The sequence below is a fragment of the Carassius gibelio genome, chromosome A6 (assembly GCF_023724105.1).
Source record: "Carassius gibelio isolate Cgi1373 ecotype wild population from Czech Republic chromosome A6, carGib1.2-hapl.c, whole genome shotgun sequence".
Lineage (NCBI taxonomy): Eukaryota > Metazoa > Chordata > Actinopteri > Cypriniformes > Cyprinidae > Carassius > Carassius gibelio.
Window position 1 is genome coordinate 10,708,034 of NC_068376.1, and position 23,784 is coordinate 10,731,817.

Genomic DNA, 23,784 nt, shown 5'->3' on the forward strand with positions numbered 1-23,784 from the left:
CTGTTTAATTTATAGTACACCCACAAATTTCCCAGTCATGTGGAAACAAATCACACTTATCGCCATATAAGGAAATAGGAGGAGTAAAAACGGCATAAACTTAAATGTCCCTCCCCTGCATTGTTGCTGTGCCAAATTTGAATATACAGAAAATACAATGAGAACTAAAGGTAAATACATATGGAGGGTAGGACATGGTACGGCAGCAAAGCTCCTTGATTATTACACAGAATTGAGAGTATAGTTCTTAGCCATATGATCCTAGAAAATTGCAAATTTTCATTTTCCTTCAGTCTTTGTACATGATGTAACTACAGAGGAGTCAAGTTTTAAATAGGAAAAATATAAAAACTTTTCAACGATTACTCTATTAATTGAGACTTTTATTCACATCCATTTGACACACACACACGCATCAGAACTGCTAAACCAAAGCTCAGACATAATTGCCTTATGCTTGAGGACCAATCATATTTTGTCACATGTGGTACACAAGCACATATGAGCTTCCACAAAAGCCATTGAAGTTTGTTTTCAACAATCTGATGAGCTTGTTGGAGTCCTGAACTAAAATGAACAGGATTCATATAAAGAAGAAGCAAATCCAAGGAAAACAGTAGCAGCTGAAAAAAGATTGCAATCAAAAAATTAAAAATAGAAAAAAATAGAAAAAAATAACAAAAGAGCTAAAACATTGAACATTTGCATTTCCACCATTAGGACAACAATTAAGGAGTTCCAATCAACAGGAAATGTTACAAATCTGCTTACAGTATATTGTCTGTGTCTGTGTCTGTACTGTCTTAATGCAATGTGAGGAAGACCATTTGAGTGGCCAAAGACTCTCCAAGGATCACAGTTGGATAATTGCAGAAAATAGTTGAGTCTATGGGTCAGAAAGCCTTATAATGTGCCGTGATTGGATCGTCCAACAGAACAATGATCCAAAAGCACCATCAAAATCAACACGGAAATGGGTCATAAGCACAAGAGGAAGGTTCTGCCATGGCAGTTCCCTGACCTGAACCGTATAGACAACTGAAGTGGAGAGGGTATCAACATGGATCTGGAAATCTGAAGGGTCTGGAGTGATTCTATATGAAGGATTGGTCTCTAATCTCTTGTCAGGTGTTCTCCAAACTCATTATATCAGGCATTTTAGGCGAGACTTATAGCTGTTATATTAGCAAACAGAAGTTGCAATGAGTATAAGAGAAAAACATTTATGAGATTACAATGAGATTTCACTTTACTACATCACTCTACCATTTTACTTCAATGAAAGGTTAGGGGTTTGGGATTTATATATATTTGGGATTTATATATATATATATATATATATATATATATATATATATATATATATATATATATATATATATATATATATATATATATATATATAGACTAGAAACACAACATTAATCTGAAGTTAAACCTGTTTCCTGGTAGGTTTAATTTAAGCCTCAGTTTAATAGTTCTAGTCTTCCTCCAGAAAATCAGCCTATTAAATTCTGGTCTAGACTATAAGACTATTTAAAGCCATAACAGAGAAAGCAGATTTCTGTTAATCTGGTTTAAAGGGCCATTTTAGTCTAGGACTTAATATCTGTGAGTTAATAAATATACTCTATAAAATATATTAAAATGTAAAAAATGTTTTTCAAGATATCCACCTTTTGAAAAGAAGGCTGAAGCACATGTTCATTACATAAATAGTTAAAATGTATAGCAGTATGTCTGCATCTAGTTATAAATAAGATACAATAATTTAATTAAAATTTAAATGAGATACATAATTTAAACCCACTAAAAGCTGTATCATTTTACTACATTCTTATAAAAAGTAAACATAAAATATTCTATAAGTAAGAGTAAAATAAGTATGTTTTCTGTAAATATACTAAAATGACACAAAAGTGTGCTTGTATTTTAGCTTATTTCTAGCTAACAAAGCATATATGTATTACCAAAGTACTTGTAGTATACATATATAATATATATAAAAATGCAATTCAATACATTTTTTATGGATTTCAAGTAAGTATGTTAGGAGTATAACTGTAAATGATTTTGAATTTCAAGTACATTTATAATTCATAGTACATTTAAGAGTACCTCTTTTTCATCTGGGTTTGTGTAACTAGTGTACATATATTTTACAAATATACACCACTGTTTCCTTTTTAAATTTATTTATGCTTTTGTTAAACTTTTTGTTATACAATCCTTTGTCTCAGTCTCTCAACCTTTCTCTTTTGGCAGCTGTGTGCCTGGTGCTGGGCTGTTTGATTTTCCCAGATGGCTGGGATGCAGAGGTCATCCGAGATATGTGCGGAGAGGAGACAGGAAAGTACACACTGGGCAACTGTTCAGTGCGCTGGACTTACATACTGGCCATCATCGGCATCCTAGATGCTCTCATCCTGTCCTTTCTTGCATTTGTCCTCGGAAACCGCCAGAACGACTTTATACATGATGAAATCAAGGCTGAAAATAAAGGTGAGAGGTGGCCTACAGATTTTTAATCAATGAATTAATCAATTCTAATCAATTGTTATTATTTGATGTGGCAAAACGGTCACAGTATTGCTGTGGATTTTTTGGGACAGCTTCAAGGTGCCATCGTTTTGTTAGCTCCGCTTTGGTGACTCATATGGTTTGTACAGAAGCTTGAGTGACTGGGGATATTTACACTTGGCCATCATAACTATTTATTTATTTAAAAAAAAAGTGTAAATGCCTTCCAAGGCACATTCAAGAAGCAATGCATTCCAGTCTTCAGGAGTTGGTTTAGGATTATTTCAGTTGCAAATCTTTCAAATGTAAAAGCATCTGCTTTTTCATGTAACATATGCAAGCTTTACTCCTTCCAACTGGGAGTATGTCAGCATATGGAAGACTGGTAGCCCTATAATCCACACATGAGTAAGCAATGATGGGTGAGACGCATGCAGCAACCGCAAATCTCAAACATTAATTGCCATATGGACAGAAGAGAGTGGTTTTATTACAACATTTTAGTTGCATTAATGCAGGAAGGGTATAACAAATTTATGTTTGATTTGTGGACACACATTTATCTAGCCAAACATTAATAGAACAAGCTCAATTGGATAGCATTCCAAACAATCAAAAATGCATGAAGTGGCCAGGTATAAATACCACTCTGATGAGTGCATGCAGAGGTATACCACATGTTTATAAATATTTCATATCTTAAATCAGACTTTTTGACAGTATTTCCTTATTTTCCTCATCATATGAGTGCTTTTACTACAATTAATAACTGGCAAGAAAAAGAGAGAGAGAAAATCTGAAGAGAAAACACCCGTAATTTTTTTATAGCATGAAAAATCAACTGGGGAAATTGATTACATGATTACATGTCCGATTCCAGCCAGATAACAGGATCTGCTGCTCTCTCCCCAGCAACTTGATTCTCCATAACTGTCATGGCACATACATGTTCTCTATCATCCTCGCTCTTTCCTGATTCATTTGGAAACAAGGCACATAAGTGATGATGACAGAAAGGCAAAAAATGTGAAAGCTTGTGTGCACATCATCTGTGATATCTTGGGCATAAGTCCTGAAAAATCAATACACACCTTTTGGTAGGTTGCCAAACCTCCCTTAACTTCCTTGTGTTAACTCTCCCTGAAATCTACTCTACTGTACGCCACCATCTCATTTGACCCCCAAAATCTTTAGTTAAATCTTATTCATTAAAGAAATTAAATGACATTTTCCACTATATGCATTCTGTAGGTCTAATGTAGAAAGACCTACTGCGCTTTAAGAACAAAACCACCAGCACTTGCATAAAAACTAGCAAAAAATAAAACATCAAAACAATACAAAGTAAAATGACAGATAGGCCTACTTGGACCGCACATTATCACGAATAAACAGGTTGGTTGTTGGCACAGTTCGCATGACAAGCAGGACAGCAAAATCAAGAACACCGAACCTAGACAAAAATAGCAAGAAGATTTCCATTGTCTTTACAGTCTTTTTTAAAGGCTTTGGGGAGAAACTCCAGTATTAAAACTACTAAATACACAAAACACACCTTACTAAACAATCGCTTCTATTCTGTCTTCACAGATTTGGCAGGATCCAGGGTAAGTCGTTCAGCTGCTGTGACTTTTGTGCTTGTGTGGTCATTGTAAAGTTGTTGTGGTACAAATATTAGTCTTGTAGTTTCTCCCTGACTATATGTACTTTCCGTTGTCATGGTTAGCAATTAGCTTACTTTATAAAATCCCCATTTTTGCAGACATATACTTATTTATGAATGTCATCCATGGGTAGACATTAAAAACACAAAGGATAAAAAGTCATTTATTATTCAACGCAGGTAAAACACTGCATGAAACAGTGCATGTTTCAAAAGCTATGTTGGATGTTTCTATACAATAAATGATTAGACAGAGGCATTCAAAAAAGATTCTATGTGCAGTGTTAACAACTCTACATTTGCCATATTTGGTACATCTGATTGTTGGTATTTTATGTATACATTAAAATGTGTGTGAACGGTTACAGTGTTATCAGAATATTATTAACAACCGTTTTCCTCCACAGCAACCTCTATGTGTAGGGTCTTCTCTTCGAGTGGATGGAGTAAGCTTAACTTGAGTACAGTTTAACTTCACTGTTTTTTATTAATTGACCCACTCCCTAAAAAACTATGCATGCAATAATAGCATGTAGCTATTATTACCAAAGAGCTTCACACTTGACAAATTATATTTAACACTCCCTCGTTGTGTCATTTTGTGTGCAATGTCCTTGGCAGTGGCATGACTATTTGCAGTTCAGGTGGAGTTGGGCCCACAACAACCAGGCCCTTTCACATTGTTTTACATTCACAGCTTACAATTATACCCTAAAAGTAAAATGTTACATGTAAAATAATAATAATAAACTTCAAATAATATTCAGTGCTTAATTTCACTTATCTTTAAATTTAAAATGTAAGAAAACTTCTGGCCATATACACATACCTCTTCCGAGTGCTGTTATCCCATGCTGTACCAAAAAAATCAAATAGTAACAACTGCATTTTTAGAAAATCTGCATAGTGTGTTTGAAGCTGAACTGAACAAATAGTTTTTCAATTGTTTCTCCTTTTCAACTATAGTCTGATATATTTGGTTTGTCTGACTCAAAAAAAATCCCATTCTGTCTGATAAATTACAGAAATTAAAGGGATAAATTGTCATCATTAACTCACTCTTGTGTGGTTCCAACCCTGTATGAATGTATAATATATTTTGAAAAATGTTGGTAACCAAACAGTTTTGATGACCATTGACTTCCACTGTATGGAAAAATAATATTTTCTCAAAATACAATGTGTCTCTTCCACAGGAGAAAGAAGTTTATACAGTTTTGGAATGACATGGGGGGGGGGGGGGGAATTGTTTTACAGTATTTTCTTTGTGAGAAGAAATCTTTATGTTCTAAAATGCTTTTAGAATTAATGTTTTGTCTAACCATAGTTGTACTATAACGTTTACAGAGCGAGACATGGTTGATATTAAAATAGGTGCAGTTTCTGTCCTTTGGACAATCAGTCCCTACTCATGAGAATTCGTGAGAGTGTGCAATTTTACATTAATTCACTTGATATTGATTTTGTAGGGAAAATGTCAACATGACTATCAGGGAGCAGATTGTACAAAAACATACAATACATTCATACGAATTTGCAACCAATTCACCATATCATAAAATACTTAAGAATTTCTGGAAAGTATGCCCTAGAGAAAGGAAAACAGTGGGATCATTTGGATGATATAACAGACTAAGACGAACTATTAATCAATTGAATAGTCTCTAAGATGAATAATTGAATAATCCCTAAAATGTTATGTTTTTATGATTGACATGCCTTGATAAACCATTTCACCCCTAGAAACAGTATAAGATAACACAAGATATGAATGTATGTTTATTAAGAATTCCACCTCTAAATGTTTTTGTAGCTTTTGTTACAAAGTTGAGACGATGTGGCCCACCACAGTCATAATAAAGGCATCTTAAAGGAAGAGACTAGTATCTACACCTGACTTCTCATGCAAAAATACTGGTTAGAAACTGATCCTAACAACATTTTTAGTTTATCTCTGGTAACGCTATTTATACTAAATTTAAGAAAGGATGTTATAAATAGGGGTATAAGATTGCCACAGAGTTAAAAGTGTCATATGCAGATTATTAGAGGTTTTATAAAAAATTGTTCCTTGTATATGGCAAATTATTGTTTGTGTAATCCATCTTTACATTACTGTAAATTGCATTCACTCCCAAAACCCACAATGATTTATTATGACTCATGTGTGTAATCTCATTTGTGTAAAATTGGCTTATGCTTCAACATGAGTCATCAGAAAGTGCTATTATTAAAACAGCAAAACAAGTGAACTTCCATAGAGACCCAGGCCTCAATCTACAACCTTAAATCCAACCCTTAGAGAGAGAAAAAACAGACAAACATGAACTTTACGTGTAACCACATTAAAATCAGTGCAATATGTGAAACACAAGTTAAAAAACATGAAACACACATGAAACATGGTTTCGAAACATAATGGAGTAAATGATGTGAAACCCATGTGATGACATTGTCTAAGTCCCCACTATTGATCACAATTGATCACATGGATTTCACACAATGTTTCATATGTGTCTCACACGAGTTTCAAATCATTTCACATGTGATTTTAACATGCAATTATACATGTGAAATTCATGTGGTTTTCTGTAAGGGAGGCCAGCATTCAGATTTATAAAAATGGTCTTTAACATGGAAAAGTGCTTAGTATCACATCAAGGTCTAAGCAGGCATACACACTTTTTGATGTCTGAGTACTGCAGGTATTTGAAAATTTAAGCATTTCTTTTTGCTCGTCTTTCAAGTAAAGGGTTTGGACGTCAAACCATTCATCATTTGTAATTTATAAACTTCATAGCTGACAGAGAGATGTACACACGTTTTGTGTGTGTTCGTTCGTTCTCTGAATCACATCTATGCACATTTGAGAAATAATCAAAAGATTAAATGTAGGACGGTTTCTACAAAACATTTTAGAAATGAGGACCCTAGTGTCCCACCACTCTGTACATTTTCTCTGTCTTTTATCTGACACATTCATACTTATTTCAGTTAATAGAGCTCTCTCCTAACGAGCCACTGATGTGAATCAGGTGTGTTAGATAAGGAAGACATAAAACATGTGCAGAGCTTTGAATCCCCAAGACCAGAGTTAAAAACCACTGCATTAAGGAGTCTTAGTATAATGGTCAGGAGTGGGTGGTGGGTTATTGTGTCACATGCATTTGTTTTTCCACATGGACTCCCAGCATTTCAGGCAATTTTTCATCTGTGGAATCACCCATACCTGTCTTGTTTCACCTGTCTTGGCATTTTCATTCAGTTACCCGTTGAGTGCTTTATCTTCATGTTTCATCTGTCCCTGAATTTCCTCACCTGTTCTTTGACTGTTTTTGTTGTTTGTTTGTTTTTGTTGAGTTAAATTTAGTTTGCTTTGCTTGCTGCCTAGCAGATATCCATTGCCAGCTCTGTCTATGTTCCAGTGTAGCATTCAGGAAGGCAAAGAATATGCACATTATTATGCAGCTTACTGCTGGGGAGTGGCTGTGTGGGAAACCCTCTCTCCTTTTTTCTGATTTTCCCAGGGAGATGAAGAAGTATTATTGTTTACTCTATGGCAAGGAAGCACATCTTCTCCTTCACCTTCATCAGGGGAGCTGAATATCGCACTATACCACTGAGTCTGCATTGACTGTTGTTGGGAATTACGTTTATTACATTGTGGATAGCTGAGTCATTTTTCAGCAGTATGTACAGTAAAAGCTGATGCTTGTCAGTAGATACATTTTGCTGCTGTGTGCAACACTGCTTTCTCCCACATTCTCTGCATTCTTCTCCCAGCTACACTAAAATGTAGTTCCCAAAGTCACTAGCTGTAGATTTGCAACAACTATGGGACTAACGAGAACTTTCTTTGCATGGCACTGGCAGACAAGGATGGGCTACCTGTTACTGAGTTAAGCTCCCCTCTGAGTGCCCGTGCCCTTAACGGTCAGTGCCTCGCTTAAATCTCCTAGGCCAGTGGTTTCAAAGTATAGCATTCCCTGGAGTGGTTGCCTAGGCCTAATCTGTCCCTCTTTATGGTCTGTGGAGCCTGGTTTCCTCTTCATTGTCAAGGAGGATGTCTCTCTGTAACCATGTATTGACTATGATGGGTTCATGTCTTCTGCTCTGGGACTGCAAGGAGCCATCATCTTTACAAAGATAGATGGTCAGAATGCATATTACCTGGTCAGTATTCAAGATTGAGTACTTGGTGATGCCCTTAGTTTGACTAAATGCATCAGTTGTCTTTCAGGGACTAATAGAAAATCTGTTGCAGGACGTCACCTTTGTCTAACAGTGGTTCTCAACTCCTGATTAACAACAAAACAACAAATACTTGGGTTTGCATTCTTCTTACTAAGGTTTGTCCATAATTATAGCCAGATGCCCCCACCCCCTTAGTTGCCTGGCATATCTCTGCTCAGAGGGAATTCGGTGACTTTAACATTTACAGATTCACTTTCCCAGATACTGATGTCCATTTTATTGCAAGCAGCCCTCTTTCAACACTGTACCCAAGTACAGCAAAGTGAATCCTTCTATGTCTATAGGATAGAGAAACTATGACATTGGAAATCATAAACTGTTGTCTGTTAACTAGATGTTGGAGTAATTATGACTGGATGAAGGGATCAAAGGTGTCATTACTGGTGTGAATCAACTATAGAAACCAAGAATATATCCAAGCAATCAAATGTTCGAACTACCAAGGCAGACGATGTTCTGTTTGCTTCCAGTTCTCCCATTCTTACTGTGCAAGATGTCTGATGGCTATCCCTTTCCTTCCCCAACGATTGGTATGGCCTTCTTTTTTGTGGGACAACAAGAAACAGGTTTGGAGTGCTCTCCAGTGCTACTCTTTTGGATGTTCTTTTTGCCATTATCTGTATGATATAATTTCGTTAAATACTGTTACCATCTATCTGCTAGTGGATTTCTCATTCAAATATAATATTACTCAGCAGCAAATCCTGTTATAGAGCAGTAATGCATATACATGCACTGACATACAACAGCCATTTTGATTCATTATAGAAAAAAATATTTATATGATCCAGGATCCATAGACTCCTTGCACTCACAAGCGTAACTATCTCCTCATCCCATATATACATATTCTCACCCCAGGAGGGTATCCTAGTAATGCCACTGTCTGTTATATGCACATGCTTGTTTACCCTCATCCTTACCAAACAAAGACTTAAGTTGAATTGGAAAGAATCTGTAATATTCTTTTAAACAGTATTTCAGGGGTTCTCAACTCTGGCCCACAAAGTCAACTTTCCTGCAAAGTTTATCTCCTACCCTATTCTAGTCTTAGCCTCAGACGTCACACCCATGGACTTTTGGCTGAATGTCTGATGCATACTGTGCAGAAAGTTGGAAACACTTCATGTTTTGAAGTCATCATCAGATTGGTTGAAGTATACAGGATTTCTGGGAGACGTGCATGTTGCATTCTTTAATGTCCTGCAAACAAACAAATATTCTGTGATGCCAAACCCACTCATGTTAGAAGAACGCTGTCATCTTTCCAAAAAGTATGTAAAATATTTGAAGTTTGCAGCATAGAATCTTTAAAATATGATTTTTACACATGATCTATTACATTAGGGACTTTCCACACACCTAAACATGACGCAGCACAAACCGAAAGATGATTGGATGCTTTATCTGTCAGTCATATGGCCTCTTGGGCATTCCTTGCCATTTAAAGCGGCCAGAGTTCCCAGACCTTCTGCTGTCAGTCTGAAGGTCTGGCTACGTGAGACTAACCTAATCAAACACAACAGAAACCAGCTAAAAAAGGTCCTCATGATTACTAGAAAGTTACAGACAGGTGAGATGATCAAGGTTGGACTTAAACACTACAGGAAATTGGACCTCCAGGGCCCGAGTTGAGAACACCTGCAATATTGTTTAAAGAATATACTTGGGGAAAATATTGATTTTTGCTACATTTGAAAAATCTTACCCTATATACAAGTAACTGCAATTTCATTCTAAAATGTTTAATTACTCTCAAATTGATTTTCTCCAGTATAGATGAAAACTGATAATGTACAATATAAAAAAGAAACTCATAATGTCATTAAATAAAGTTCTACAGTATTCACTTTTAAATACACCAACACAACCAATGGGCATTTTTAACCCACTAAATCTAAACTTAATTTTAAAACCCAAATTAGTCCTTCCCCGAAATCATACTACCTCAACGAAATTATCTACTGTTCTGACTCTTGCACACTTTTCAAAACTTGTTCTTCTCTTCTTAGTCCACCTCCACCTCCACCTTCATTGACTCTTACAGTCGATGACTTTACAGTTTTCTTCACAAATAAGACAAGAATCATCAGTGACCAATTCTCCTCACCGCAGACTGATGATAACTTTATAAGGGCTAATACACACTCTCTCTCCTCTTTCTCTCCACTCTCAGAGACGGTCGTTTCCAAACTTATCCTGTGCAATCATCCTATCACTTGTCCACTTGATTCTATCCCCACTTACCTCCTTCAAGCGATTTCTTCTTTAGTCATGCCTTCACTTTCTCACATTATCAACACCTCTCATCACTCTGGTACATCACTCAGGTAAGCCCGCTGCTTAAGAAACATCTCTAAATCCAGCACTTCTAGAAAACTACAGACCGGTATCCCTTCTTCCATTCATTGCAAAGACACTTAAGCAAGTGATGTTCAACCAACTCTCTATGTTTCTTGTACAGAACAACCTCCTGGACAGCAACCAATCTGGCTTCAAAAGCGTCCACTCAACTGAGACTGCTCTGCTCTCGGTTACTGAAGCCCTGCGACTGGCAAGAGCAGCTTCCAAATCCTCAGTACTCATCTTGCTGGATCTGTCTTCTGCTTTTGACACAGTTAATCACCAGATTCTACTGTCTCACCCTCATAAAGATGGGCATTTCTGGAACCGCACTCCTGTGGTTTAAGTCCTACCTCTCAGATAGATTCTTCAGGGTGTCTTGGAGTGGTGAAGTTTCTAAGACACAACTTCTTGCTACTGGGGTTCCTCAAGGCTCAGTACTTGGACCACTTCTCTTCTCCATCTACATGATTTCATTAGGATCTGTCATTCAGAAGCATGGCTTTTCTTATCACTGCTATACTGATGACACTCAACTCTACTTCTCATTCCAACCAGATGATCCATCAAATTCAAGGTACTGATGCTTGCCTACAAGATAACCACTGGCATGGCACCAATATACCTAAACCCATTAGTTCAAACTTGTGGGCCCTCCAGAAGCTTGCATTCTGTGAGGGAATGACGCCTTGTGGTGCCATCCCAAAGAGGTTCAAAATCACTCTCACTGACCTTTTCCTGGACTGTGCCCAGCTGGTGGAATGACCTCCCAATCTTAATTTGAACAGCCGAGTCTTGACCAACTAATACTAGCACTTACCTTTTCTTGACTATCCTATTCTTGGGAAGAAAAAAAAACAGCTACGGGTTCTGTGGTAGACTAACTGAGACTTGTCATGGCACTTGTATACTGTTGTTTTCCTCTAGTTGGTCTTATTGCTTCTATTGTCATCATTTGTAAGTTGCTTTGGATAAAAGCATCTGCTAAATGATTAAATGTAAATGTAATCCTTAGAAAGATCCACATAAATTTCCCAAGCATTTAAGCCACTTACAATGCATTCAAGTTTCATTCTATCATTCTATTATTTTGCATGTACCCTTGGAATCATTGATAGTGCCATGCTATACATTTAGAGCTACAACAAAATATAGCTCTAAAATGTAGACAATAAAACATTTTCTCCTCAAGCTGCTTATTTTCATATAACATGTGCATTATATTATCCAAAGGTTATTAGGCTCTGTGACAGACTTGTGAGATGAACGCCAAAAAAATGCTATTTACTATAATCTCTCTCTCTAATCTTCATTTGTCTTAATGGAATTGGAAATCACAGTGCTTTTAGTGGTCACTAGTGGTCAGTTCAGCTTGAACCTGCAATGATTTCTACCTGCAGTAAAAAAAATCTTTGCAAAAAATATGTGTAGGGTAAAATATTTCTCATGAGACTAAGTAGGATACCTACGTAAGTAGATCTTAAGTCACATAGACTGTCATTTTACCATATTCACAGAAATATTATATATCTATAAATTATAGATGTATTGTGTATTCAAAACAATTGAGTCTCTTTTTGGTTATGGTTTGATATGTGGTTTTCACATGTTCTTCAAAAAACTTTACCTTACAGGGACCAAAGTGTGTATGGCGGTAGGAGGATGTGTTATTTGTCTGAATGAAACCTTTCCCTTCCTCTGTCAGTCTGTGCTGATCCAGGATGCTATATTACTCCTGTCCTCTTTCCCCTGATTCCTCCTTTGCTTGAATGTCCCCAGACAACTGAAAAACAAAAAATTTATATAACGCAAAACAAAAATGCCTATCAATTACTGAGTGTAGTGCTGAATTATTGATGCTTATTAGGTAAATAATTTTATGCTGTAGTAATTCCAAATTTATTAAGGTAATTAATGGGATAGTTCACACACATAAATAAAAACAATTCTGTCATCATTTACCCACTCTCATACCATTTCAAACCTGTATAACTTTCTTTCATAAAACTCAAAAGAAAACGTTATGTGACCATGGACTTTCATTGTGTCGACACTGAAACACTGAGACATTTCTCAGACCTTTTCCTTATGCTCAACGTGGAAAAGTCATAGAGTCTTGGATTAAATACATGATGACAGAATTTTCATTTTTGGTGAACTGCCCCTTTAAATCAGTCAGTTCTGATCTTTAAGGTCTTTACTGTTCTTTGTTCTTTGTATAATTTTCTTGTTCTTCCCCCTCTCTTTTTATTATCTATTTTAGATTGAGATCCGGGCTAAAGACCCTCGATTCGGTGTCCAGCAGTTTCCGTGAGGAGACAGCATCCTCCCTCCTTTATCTTCTCCTCCAACCCTCTCTCCTTGTCCTCAGGCCTGCGTCTCTAAACTCAGTCAGGATGCTGCTAGTTCAGCTTTTGTAATATTGAAAAAGACTGGAATACACTTCAAGAAGAGAACATATTCAACACCTATTTAAAACCATGAGAATTTAAAACCAATAAAAAGAAGAAAAGATCAGCTTTACACAAACCAACAACTCTGGGAAATTAACAAGTTACATATATTGCTACTGTTATTTAATAATGCTTTGATGACAATTATGATGATAATCATGATTATGCTTGCAACAGCGATATTATGTTCAGACTTTCATATTTTATCTAAAATGGGGAACATATTTGTAGCTTTAAAAAAATATAATGAATCAATGCATATATGTACAAGAGATTGGGTGCTACTCTGGACACGCAGATGAAAAGGAAAAACATCAAGCCAAAAATTTAAATTGAAAAAAAAAAGACAAAAAAAAAGAAACATTTTGTACAACACAAGATGTAATTTTGAAGGCCATTTTTTCTGACAAATTTTGAATTCCCCTCTTTGTACAAGTGGTCAGCAATCAGAGTTAATTGATGAATTAAATAGTTAATTTGTAAATTCTATATTTATATGGATACAGGGTACAGCCATTAAGCATTTATTCACCCACATCATATTCCTTCTACAAACTGGAGTGGATTTATCTCTCAGTTCACCTAAAGGTACCAATAACCCTTCTACAACTGTGCAACAGAAAAGGCTAACAACAGTTAAATACACCACTATCCCACAGACATCTAATTTGGCATGAAAATCTCTTTTTTACAGACACGTTCTCTCTTGATATTTCCTTTTTCACTAAACCTTTTGGAGAAAGTGAGATGCATTTATCAATAGTGATTAGCATGTAAATATTCTTTGGATATTCTTTTACATTGATTTCCTAATTATTCATTTTCTGCAGAGTTTTGTGGTCATTTAGACCAAGAATTTGTTTTATTGTTTTCATTAACCATTTGTCTTGAGAAAAAGCCCTGCATGCTGCATTTTACTCAGGCCCAACATGTTCTTATCTGCCATCTCCCACATTGGAGCACAGTGGTACAGCACAAAGTTAACTGGAACACATCGAGGTGACTACTAAGACTTGGTACACAGTCATGAAAATGACGACCTCTATGTTTCCAAGGCAAGATGTGTAGCACAATGATTCACAATGATTCAAGCATAAACTCACCATACATTCAATGGACTGATGTGGCTTAATTGTTCACAAATGGAACCAACCAATGATATCAACGGTACCAATTGCGAATAAGACAAATATTAATATTTTGTTAAAGATTTCTTAAATACTGTACCTGCACCATGGTGCACCATCGAAATCTGAATTTGTGTGCAAAATCAATATTGGTCGAAGGTTTTACTTTGTTACAAATGTGTTTTTATCAACATCTCCCTCCACTCTGTGTTAAACAATTTTGTTATGGCATGATTTCTGCTAAGTGGTGGGAAGTAACACAGACCTGCAAGATGTACTGGACAACACCAGTTATGATCATCTCAAGAGGAAAGCCCCGTTGGGGTAGGTCTGTCCCCTAGTCTGCGGCCCCTTGAGTGGTGGATTTTGGAGGCGACATGATAAGGACTCAGAGCTGAAAATAAGATGTGATGTACTCCATGGTGCTTAAACCCTCCTCGCCCTTAGATAAAGACTGCTTTGCTGCTCCCCATCTACCTCAGCCTTGAACCCCTCCTACTCTATTTTCTTGATACACTCCGCTGGGAGACAAGCTAGAAATGAATACTAGATCAGACGGAGAGTGGGGGTATGAGGAGCAGGAAGAACAGACTGCATTGGACTTTGAGGCTAATGGGTTTCCATTCCATAATCTTAAAATACAGCTTTTGTATAAACTCCCTGCATCCCATCATTCATCTACTCTACCCTTAAAAGTTTAGGAAATGCTAAGAGATTTTTGTTTGTTTGTTTTAAAGAACTTGAGACTTTTCCTCACCTATGATGCATTAAATTGATCAGAAATTCAGTTACGTAAAGCCATTTACAATGCTGTACAATGCAGTTATCAATGATGTATTATATACAGCTGTATTATAAATGCTGCGTTATTCAAACTCTGTTCATCATAGAGTCTTACATGTGCAGCATGTATTCAAGCAGCTTATTAAGACATTCAAATGAACTTTCTTCTGCTTTCTGCAGCACTTCCCATGAACCTCAGCTCAACACTTGAAACTTAAATTCATCCATCTGTAATACCTTTTTAAATAATAACAATAATAATCACATTAATAATTTTCAATCCATTATTTATGTTCCCTTTTAAGCATTTTCTTCTGCAAGATTCATTTTGAAACTGTATAAAGGTCAACAGCATCTTTTCCTCAGTGTTGAAGCTGGACTTTAATGTTTACCATTCATTGAAGCTTCAAGCTGAGCAGCAGTTCGTTTCTCAAACCAGAAATGAGTTGTGAATCTCAGCTGTCCACTTCTCTGATGTGATAGATAGATCCGGTTTACCTTCTTCTTTTAAGACACTAATGTGTGGAATAGCCTTAATCTCTCGAAGGAACAACAGACAGATATTTCTAGAAAAAAAAAAAAAAATTGTCAAATCAAATAATTACCTGCAAAATGATTTGTGTTAATAATAAGAAAGGTTTCTTGAGTACAATACAGGCACATTAAAAGGTTTTCTTAATAGACTGGCGCAATGGTCTGTGAAAATAGCACTTTGTCATCACTGCTAAAATGTACTTTTAAAGTATCTAAAAATAGAAACCAGTTATTTCCAAACATTTTCATGTAATCTACAATATCACGGTTTAATAACATTTGGTTTTGATTTATTAAATGCTACATCGGTAAACAGACGGATGAATTTCTTTCAAAAACATCAACATGTCTTGGTTTTGCCAAACATGCTAGTGTATTTCTGTATCCATCATTCCTCATTCATATTTCATACTGTACAATACATCATTCATTGCCCAGTAAAACGACATACAAAAATGTATTTATTGGTCATTTCATCCTTGGTTAACTGTGCTGGTCAATCTTTATTTGACATGAAAAACACAAAGCATAGATTCACATACACAAACAAACAGTACATATCTTGTAATTCCAGACCATCCACCCCTGCACTATTTATAATGGGTTGTTAAAATTCACCAAACATTACCATTACTGACGCCCAGCTGTTTTTACAAGTTAACTGTTTCATGCAACATTGTCATCTTGACACAGTTTAGATGTAGAAAGAAACTTTTGAGAGAAATGTACTGGACTGCCAGAATTCTGATCAAAGTGTAAAACTAATTTGATATTTATGTGTTGGTCATAGCCAGCTTCATTACCACACAACATCTATTCAGTTAATCTCATGTGAAACAACATTGTCATCCAACATCCAGTCCTTATTTCAATTTAAAAAACAAGCTTTGATAGGCCCATGTTACTGAAGGCTTAGTGTTTCAATTTCATTTTAGTTTTTACTCTCTTCTGTCTTGCAACACTTTTTATTGATCTACTGTTAAAAAAAAAAAAAAAAAGAATAAAAATGTGCCAAAATTACAGAACAAGACTACTGTGGCAAGATATGACAAGGTTGATTTCTGCAGTTCACACTGTCTTTTCTTGTGCTTCAAGTTTAATGCCTTTCTTTGGAAGATTATTGCTTTTTGCTCTAGTTGTAAATGTTTCCCCCTCTGATCTTTCTGGAATGCTGTAATCTCTAAATTAAACAAAAATGTATTCAAATATTTCTGCAAGTCATAGGGGAGTACAACATAACTGACATCGTCACCATCACTGAAACATTGTTGGCGTTGTTGTTTAATATATATATATATATATATGAAGAGTTCAGATGAAAAGCCTCTAAGTGCCATCTGAAATTTTCATCTACAGTTACGATTTTTATCAGGCTCCTATATTTATGTTCAGTTATTTCACTTTAATAGCCTGGAAAATAACCTGCACATTGCAATTAAAGTAAAATGACTCAACCTAAGCATAGGAGCTTTATAAAAATCTAAATTTTAGATGAAAATTTCAGATGGCACTTAGGGGCTTTTGCATCTGAACTCTTCGTATATAAATATATATATATATATATATATATATATATATATATATATATATATATATATATATATATATATATATATGTTTTTTTAATACCTGTATTCTCAAAATAAACATGGGTTTATTTTGAGAATACAGGTATTAAAAAAACTTTTTGCAAAGCATGATATGTATGCTTTTAACAATAATAAAAAAAAGAAAACAAGGGAAGCTGGAAATATTCTTGATCAATGCTTCTGATCAGAAAAAAGTAATAAATAAAATTATATCTAATTCGTGGCTGAACAAATTACAACCAAACATCTAACATACAACTTCCCAAAAATATTATGTGGGTAAAATGGTCATCAGAAAAAAAAAAACACAGTAACATCCCATTTAACCATTTAACTATTTGTTTTGATTCAATATGAATTTGAGTGTGTGTTTGTGTGCTATATTTAGCTGTATCTGAGTAAGAAAAAAATGCTGGAAGCCTACTTGCGAATTACATAACTATTATGAAAAAAAAAAAATGTCTGTGTGTCCAGTCTGGCAATTGTCGGCAGAAAGCCACTTCCTGTAGTGCTGATTAACAGCACCAGGAGAATGAAGAGCAAGATCAAAAGAGCGAGGGATGAGGAAAGAGAAAGGCTGGGCACTGGCCAACACAGACAGGATGGGCCATGGCCAGAATAGGTGCCAACATATCAGCAGGCATTAAACGGCATCTTTGCTGCCAGGTACAGCAATCTGTGCTATAGAGAGAAGCACCTCCACTCTGGGAGTAATTAAAAGGTTTGGCTTCACCAGAAATCCAAAAATGGGATGTTGGGTTCCAAAACGATACATATTGTGTTCCATTACACCAAGTATTGATATAGGTTTACTTTTATTGCTATTTTTATTTTGTCATACATACATATTTTGTTAACATGGCTTGCAAATTGTATGGATTACACGAAGCTATGAACAAAAATGTTAATGAATTTCATGAAATATAATGCTAATACTTGAGGTTAATCTAAAAGTTCAGTATCGTGATAAAAGAGTTCCGCAACAATACAACAATACACTGTGATTTTCTTAATCTATCTTTGGCATTTGTGGATGTTGTATATTAAAATGGCTTTAAAGGGTTGTTATTTTTCCCTTTGCTATTTACTTGAGAGTTTGGGCAATATTAAAAGATTAATATGTGCTGTGATGTTAAGAGAGAGATTGGGGCAGTGTATTGTATACACATACATAGCAGAGTGCATGAAAAATAATCTTCAAATAACATTAGCCTGTCCTAAGCTTGTTTACCTGTGCTTCATTGTGGCCTGAAAGTATCAACAGAGCAGGCATATTTTAAAAGTATATACTGTCAGAAACAGTTGAGTGCTACCAATATCAGTGAGGTTGACCCCATTATCTTGGACCACCAAGCTGGTAGAGCTGTTAAAGATGCCATCAATCTGCAGCGTTTCACTTGAAGTTTGGTAACAGCACACTGGCATGCCAAAAAAATTGGGTTTATAGTTAGTGTTGTGGTGCATCTTAAGGAAATCAGGATCTTGACAATGCTTTGGTCAGCTGAAATAAAAGTTGGAACTCGGTGATACCAGATGAATGCTATCTATCACCTATATCAGTGGCAGTTAAAAATGTGGGCACTAAAAATGTCACTAATCACTGTGCTCAAGAAAAATGCACAAGCAAGCATACTTGTAATTTTCATACTTTTCACCTGCTGTTTAAAAAATAGTGAATTCAGAAATACCATTTTCACTTACTGTTTTTCGCCTTCTGTACGGTAGAAAATGATGCGATTTCAGATGTAGCCCATAGTAACCACCGAAACGTTGGGCCTGACCCAATACCTACATTTTATTATAACCCTTACTTTACCAGTAAAGAAGTACATTAACATTAAAGGGTTAGTTCACCCAATAATTAAAATTATGTCATTAATAACTCACCCTCATGTCGTTCCAAACCTGTAAGACCTCCGTGTTTCAGATTGACGGAGATCATTTGGATTATTGGGTGAACTAAACCTTTAACAATCTCTTTTAAAAGAGTGTCCTGGCCTGGCCATTTGCAATCTTGAGAGTGCATGCGCATCACAGGTAAGTGTTCGCAAGACTGTCCAAGGTAGAAATAGTGACCTTAATGCACACTAAATCCATATTATTAAACCAAATAAGAATGAAATTTCAGCCAAAGCGTATCCCATCATTCATCATGTTCAGGAACTAACATCTCCTGATATCTTTTAAGAGTCCAAGGAAAACTTTTCAGTTAGTTAAATTAATTGGATATTACATATCTCGTAGTAAAAGTGTTGTGTGTTTTATTGGTGCAGAGATGAGTATGTGCATTTTGTACATCATTTGCAACGGTTTTATCACAAGTTTACATTAAAGTGCAATGTATTGAGAATCAAAATGTGTAAAAGTCTTGTCAAATGTTTTCTTGCATCTTTAAAACATTTTTGTGTGTCTCATGAGGTAATCCAAAGTTTTCCACACACACTTGCGGTCTTCATGCCCAATTAAACATCTGGGCCAAATACGGAAAATATGATAAGTGGTCAAGTGCAAAGACCGCAAGTGACAGAGACAGGCCCTGGACTCTTGGTGTCATTACAAACGTGTTCCGAGTGCATCCCTTCAGCTTTGTACCAGTGCCTTCTAGATGTCAGAAACCATAATACTTGTAGAAGCTTTTATATTTTAGTTCAATAACGAGTCTTAAATAACATTCCTTTACCTCTCCAACTGCAAATGGCAAGACACGTTGATATCAGACATACAGTTGTGTGAACACTTCTGTGTGTATTTGTAGGAAACACACTTCAAGTTATTTCAACTGAACAGGTAAAAATGCACATAACCAGCCAAGTTTAAACCCTTGTTTTAGTGCAGTGATTAACTGACATGAGAGTAGGTGCTCTTTTACTGCTGTTCAAACACATTTGACTACATAAGCGTGTGCTTTGATTGCCATGTGGTCACATGTATTTTCTACCTCCTTCAAATGAAAGTAGACAGACAGACTATTTTGGACTCCATTTAGACTTGTATTTAGCATTGTAGACTTTCACAAACTCCCATTTTAATAGCCAGTTTAAAAAGAGCTTTAATGAGTACAATGAGGTTAAATTTCTTTAAGGCCCTTCATAGATCTTATTTTGTAACTACTGCATAGGGTGTTTTGAAATGTTATCAATAGAATAAACCATTGTTATCAATCATTCTGAGCTCTCGGTCCATGCAACCAATATTCAGCAAATGCTAAAACTAGTTAAAAAAATGTTCACAAACCTTTTATTTAAAAAGCAAAATGTGATGCATTTATGTCATGTAAAAGGGAAGGGTTCAAATTTGGTTAAAAAATACAACAAAAATATGTCTATGGATGCTAGAAAAGTGCCAACTGTTTGTGGGGTTAAGAAGAGGTGAATCTCAATCAAAACCTGATCCCAAAAAACCAACCCTAGACTGTAACAGTGACACATAAAAGAAATATCATGCAGCAAATTTGGTGTACTATATTTCTCTGAGAACAGAATGACACTTCAGCCGAGTACACATGATCTTGTAGTTAAGGTGCTGGTAAATTTCAGGTCACAGAGTCTTTTTTTTTTCTTTTCTTTTCAAGAGACATTCATATAAACCAGTGAGCTAAGGCTGACCTCATTACCTCTCATCATTTCAAGATCCTTTTACATTAGGGCAAAACAAAAACAGACTTAATCTTTTCAGTTGTTGGACCACATTAGAATAAATCCACCAAGCAGACAACATTGATTCTTTAAATGCAACAGGGGTATCAGTTTTGTTTGAAGTGGGGTCAATATCCCACTACTGTGGTCATAATTGCACATGACTTGTCCTCCAAGGGAAGAACAACACTATGCCTATTCTGTAAAAAAAAAAGGCTGTAACATGAGCAGCTTTTTGTAATTAAAAAGGGGGAAAACAATTACATTTGAGAGACCACAGCAGCAGCACACTTGCTTTGTCTTCTTTACTGATCAAACCATCTGGCCACAGCATTTCTTTACTCTCTTTTTGAAAATGGTGGTTGGAATGCAAAGACTGGTCAAGTTGAGAAAATTAAAGAGAATGAAGTGAAAGAAGCAAAGTATACACTTACGATTAAAGGGCATGGGCAGGGGGACACATACGTTTAACAGAGTATAAATGAAAACATTTCTGCAAAATCTTTTCGGCAAAGTCCTGTACTGAGGCTTTTTAACAATCATTGGAAAAAAGTTATAAAACACAGTTTGAACTGGCAATTGCATGTTTTTACCTTAAGAGAAAACAGAAAACTGGGAAACCGAAACAGTTCAACTGGAGCAACTGAAGCACCAAGATCAAGTATTATATATCAAGTGAGTAGTGATTTTATGACACTAACAGGAGACTTCCTAATGATCGCTAGTCACCGGAATGATTCAGAGTAAGGAAATAACTCACTGTTCACTAAGAATTGCTTTCATATGCATTCAAAAATATTTTCCTCTGAGCCAAGCGTGCCATCCGTGAATACACTACCTGACTGTTCTGATGCCGACTACTGATAACTGGAGAGTCCAATCCGAGTCAACCTTGCAAAGCATTTTAAAGAATGCCATTTCATATGGTCAGGGTATAACTCATTAGACTTGAAAGTTGAAACTCATCTAAGATCAGCATGATCACTTGTAGTCTTAAACATGACAACACTTAATTTTAGAGAAAAACGGTTTTGTTTCAACACTGTTGCTTAACTCCGTAATTTTCTTCGTACTCTTAAATACCTCAGTGTGAACATCTTTGTAGCATTTGGGTGACTTTTCAAAATACATTTAAATCTGGTTATATACTCCAAACGAGTTACTTTAATGTTCCATTGATTTGATTGTTATGAAGTCCACACTAAGTTACAAGTAACTGCAGAAATTCAGTTTTTGGAAAAAGATAACAGGAACTGGGGAAAGTAAAGAGAAAAAAAGTAGACCATCCATACAGAACTCAATACATCAAATTCCCTCTTAACAACACATAGCTTCTCCACAGGAAAAAGTGAGGAGGATGTTACACACTTCTCTTTTTGACACATACATACACACACACACACACACACTGTGGGTCCTAAAAGGTCCCTGACTGTGTCCATACCCCTGAACCCTGTAGATTTCGTTGTGGATAGTGCTGTGCCCCAGAAGCCGTGTGATGTCTCGAGTTAGCCTGACTGGGTTTGTCTGTTCTCTGGCTGTGCACTCTGGATGACTGGGCCAATCTGGAGCCATGAGCACCTTGTGTGTGCGGTACTGCTGCGTTGTCCATTTTAAAGTGACCTCTGGCGGGTAGAGAGAGAGCAGCAGACAGGGTGCTGTCCGACAGTTTAGCTTTAAGGCTTGAGGTGTCCATTCCACCTCCACTGCTGCTGTGAGGATGTGGCGCACACAATGATGAGTCCACTGAGGAGATCGATACTGTAGAAGAGGACGGGCTTTCTTGAGTAAGTGGGATGTGTGTGGGCAGCTTTGAAGAATAGTAACCTGGGCCCCCAGAGCTGCAGCGAGGAGGGGAGGGGCTTACAGACGGACAGAACGGAGAGGAGGAGCTCTGCTGGTCGTAGGCCGGGCTTTCCAAATGCTGATGGGATTCTGGCTGGAGAGGCAGCATCTGCTGGATGTTCATTAAAAGACAGATTTAACATACGGTTTCCACAAAAATATCAAGCAAAACAACTATTTTTAACATTGATAATAATAGTAAATGTTTCTTGAGCACCAAATCAGCATATTGGAAAGAGGATCATGTGACACTACAGCCTGGAGAAATGGCTGCTGAAAATTCAGCTTTGCCATTACAGGAAATGATTACATTTTTAAATGTATTAAAATTGTTATTATTAAATTAAAATGTACCTGATGTGGGTGAAGAGAAGGACTCTTTAAGGGAGATGTCAGAGATGAGCTTTGAAGATCGAACATGTTCATCTCAACAGCATCTGACAAGACACAAAGAATTAATCAAAATCTGCTGATAGCATACGCAGTTCTGCTAAAAAAAATTTTTTTTAAATCATACCAGAGCTCTTGTCATGACTGCTGATTTGGTCATTGATTCCCACATCTGCTCTTTTAAGGGCAAGCTCTATGTTCAGATTACCCCTCAGAACACGCTCCAGAGCACCCTGTCCCTCCCTCAACCGCTCAACTGATGTAGAGACCATCCTGATAGACACACAGAAAGACAGAGTCACATTCACGATGACCGTTCATTAGGGATCTATGAGAATGCGAATAAAGAGCAAGAATTTAGCAGGACCAGGTTTGTTACTGTTAACTAAAACTATATATAGTGGGTGGGTGTATATATTTTATATTATATATATATATATATATCTGTGTGTGTGTGTGTGTGTGTGTGTGTGTGTGTAAAAGGAACTGTACAATAACTAGAAAAAAAAAAAACATTAAAATGAAAAATGTCAGCTAAAAAAAATTTCATTACACTGAAACTGATCATATAAAATTAAAAACTAATTGAAAACTTGAAAACTCCCAATAGTGTCAAAATAATAAAACAATGACACTGAGCAGAACTGT

General features: G+C 36.2%; 2 protein-coding genes across 8 annotated transcripts in view; one reads left to right on the forward strand and one right to left on the reverse strand.

The window, feature by feature from the left end:
• lhfpl4a (LHFPL tetraspan subfamily member 4a) overlaps positions 1 to 13,876 on the forward strand; it is a 39,979-nt gene extending 26,103 nt beyond the window's left edge. The window contains exons 2-3 of the mRNA XM_052599329.1: positions 2,266 to 2,502; positions 13,044 to 13,876. Of these exons, the coding sequence (XP_052455289.1) occupies positions 2,266 to 2,502; positions 13,044 to 13,048 (242 nt within the window). The 3' untranslated portion in view covers positions 13,049 to 13,876. The remainder of the gene's footprint in view (positions 1 to 2,265; positions 2,503 to 13,043) is intronic.
• Positions 13,877 to 20,480: 6,604 nt separating this feature from the next.
• The window catches only part of LOC128015475 (histone-lysine N-methyltransferase SETD5-like), a 33,847-nt gene continuing 30,543 nt past the window's right edge, over positions 20,481 to 23,784 (reverse strand). For 6 of the 7 annotated variants that reach the window (XM_052599335.1, XM_052599332.1, XM_052599330.1 and 3 more), the window contains 3 exons: positions 23,264 to 23,409; positions 23,101 to 23,183; positions 20,481 to 22,858 (listed from right to left, as the gene is read on the reverse strand). In XM_052599335.1, coding sequence (XP_052455295.1) covers positions 22,319 to 22,858; positions 23,101 to 23,183; positions 23,264 to 23,409 — 769 coding nt within the window. In that variant the 3' untranslated portion in view covers positions 20,481 to 22,318. The remainder of the gene's footprint in view (positions 22,859 to 23,100; positions 23,184 to 23,263; positions 23,410 to 23,784) is intronic. The other variant, XM_052599331.1, reaches the window with a different exon arrangement.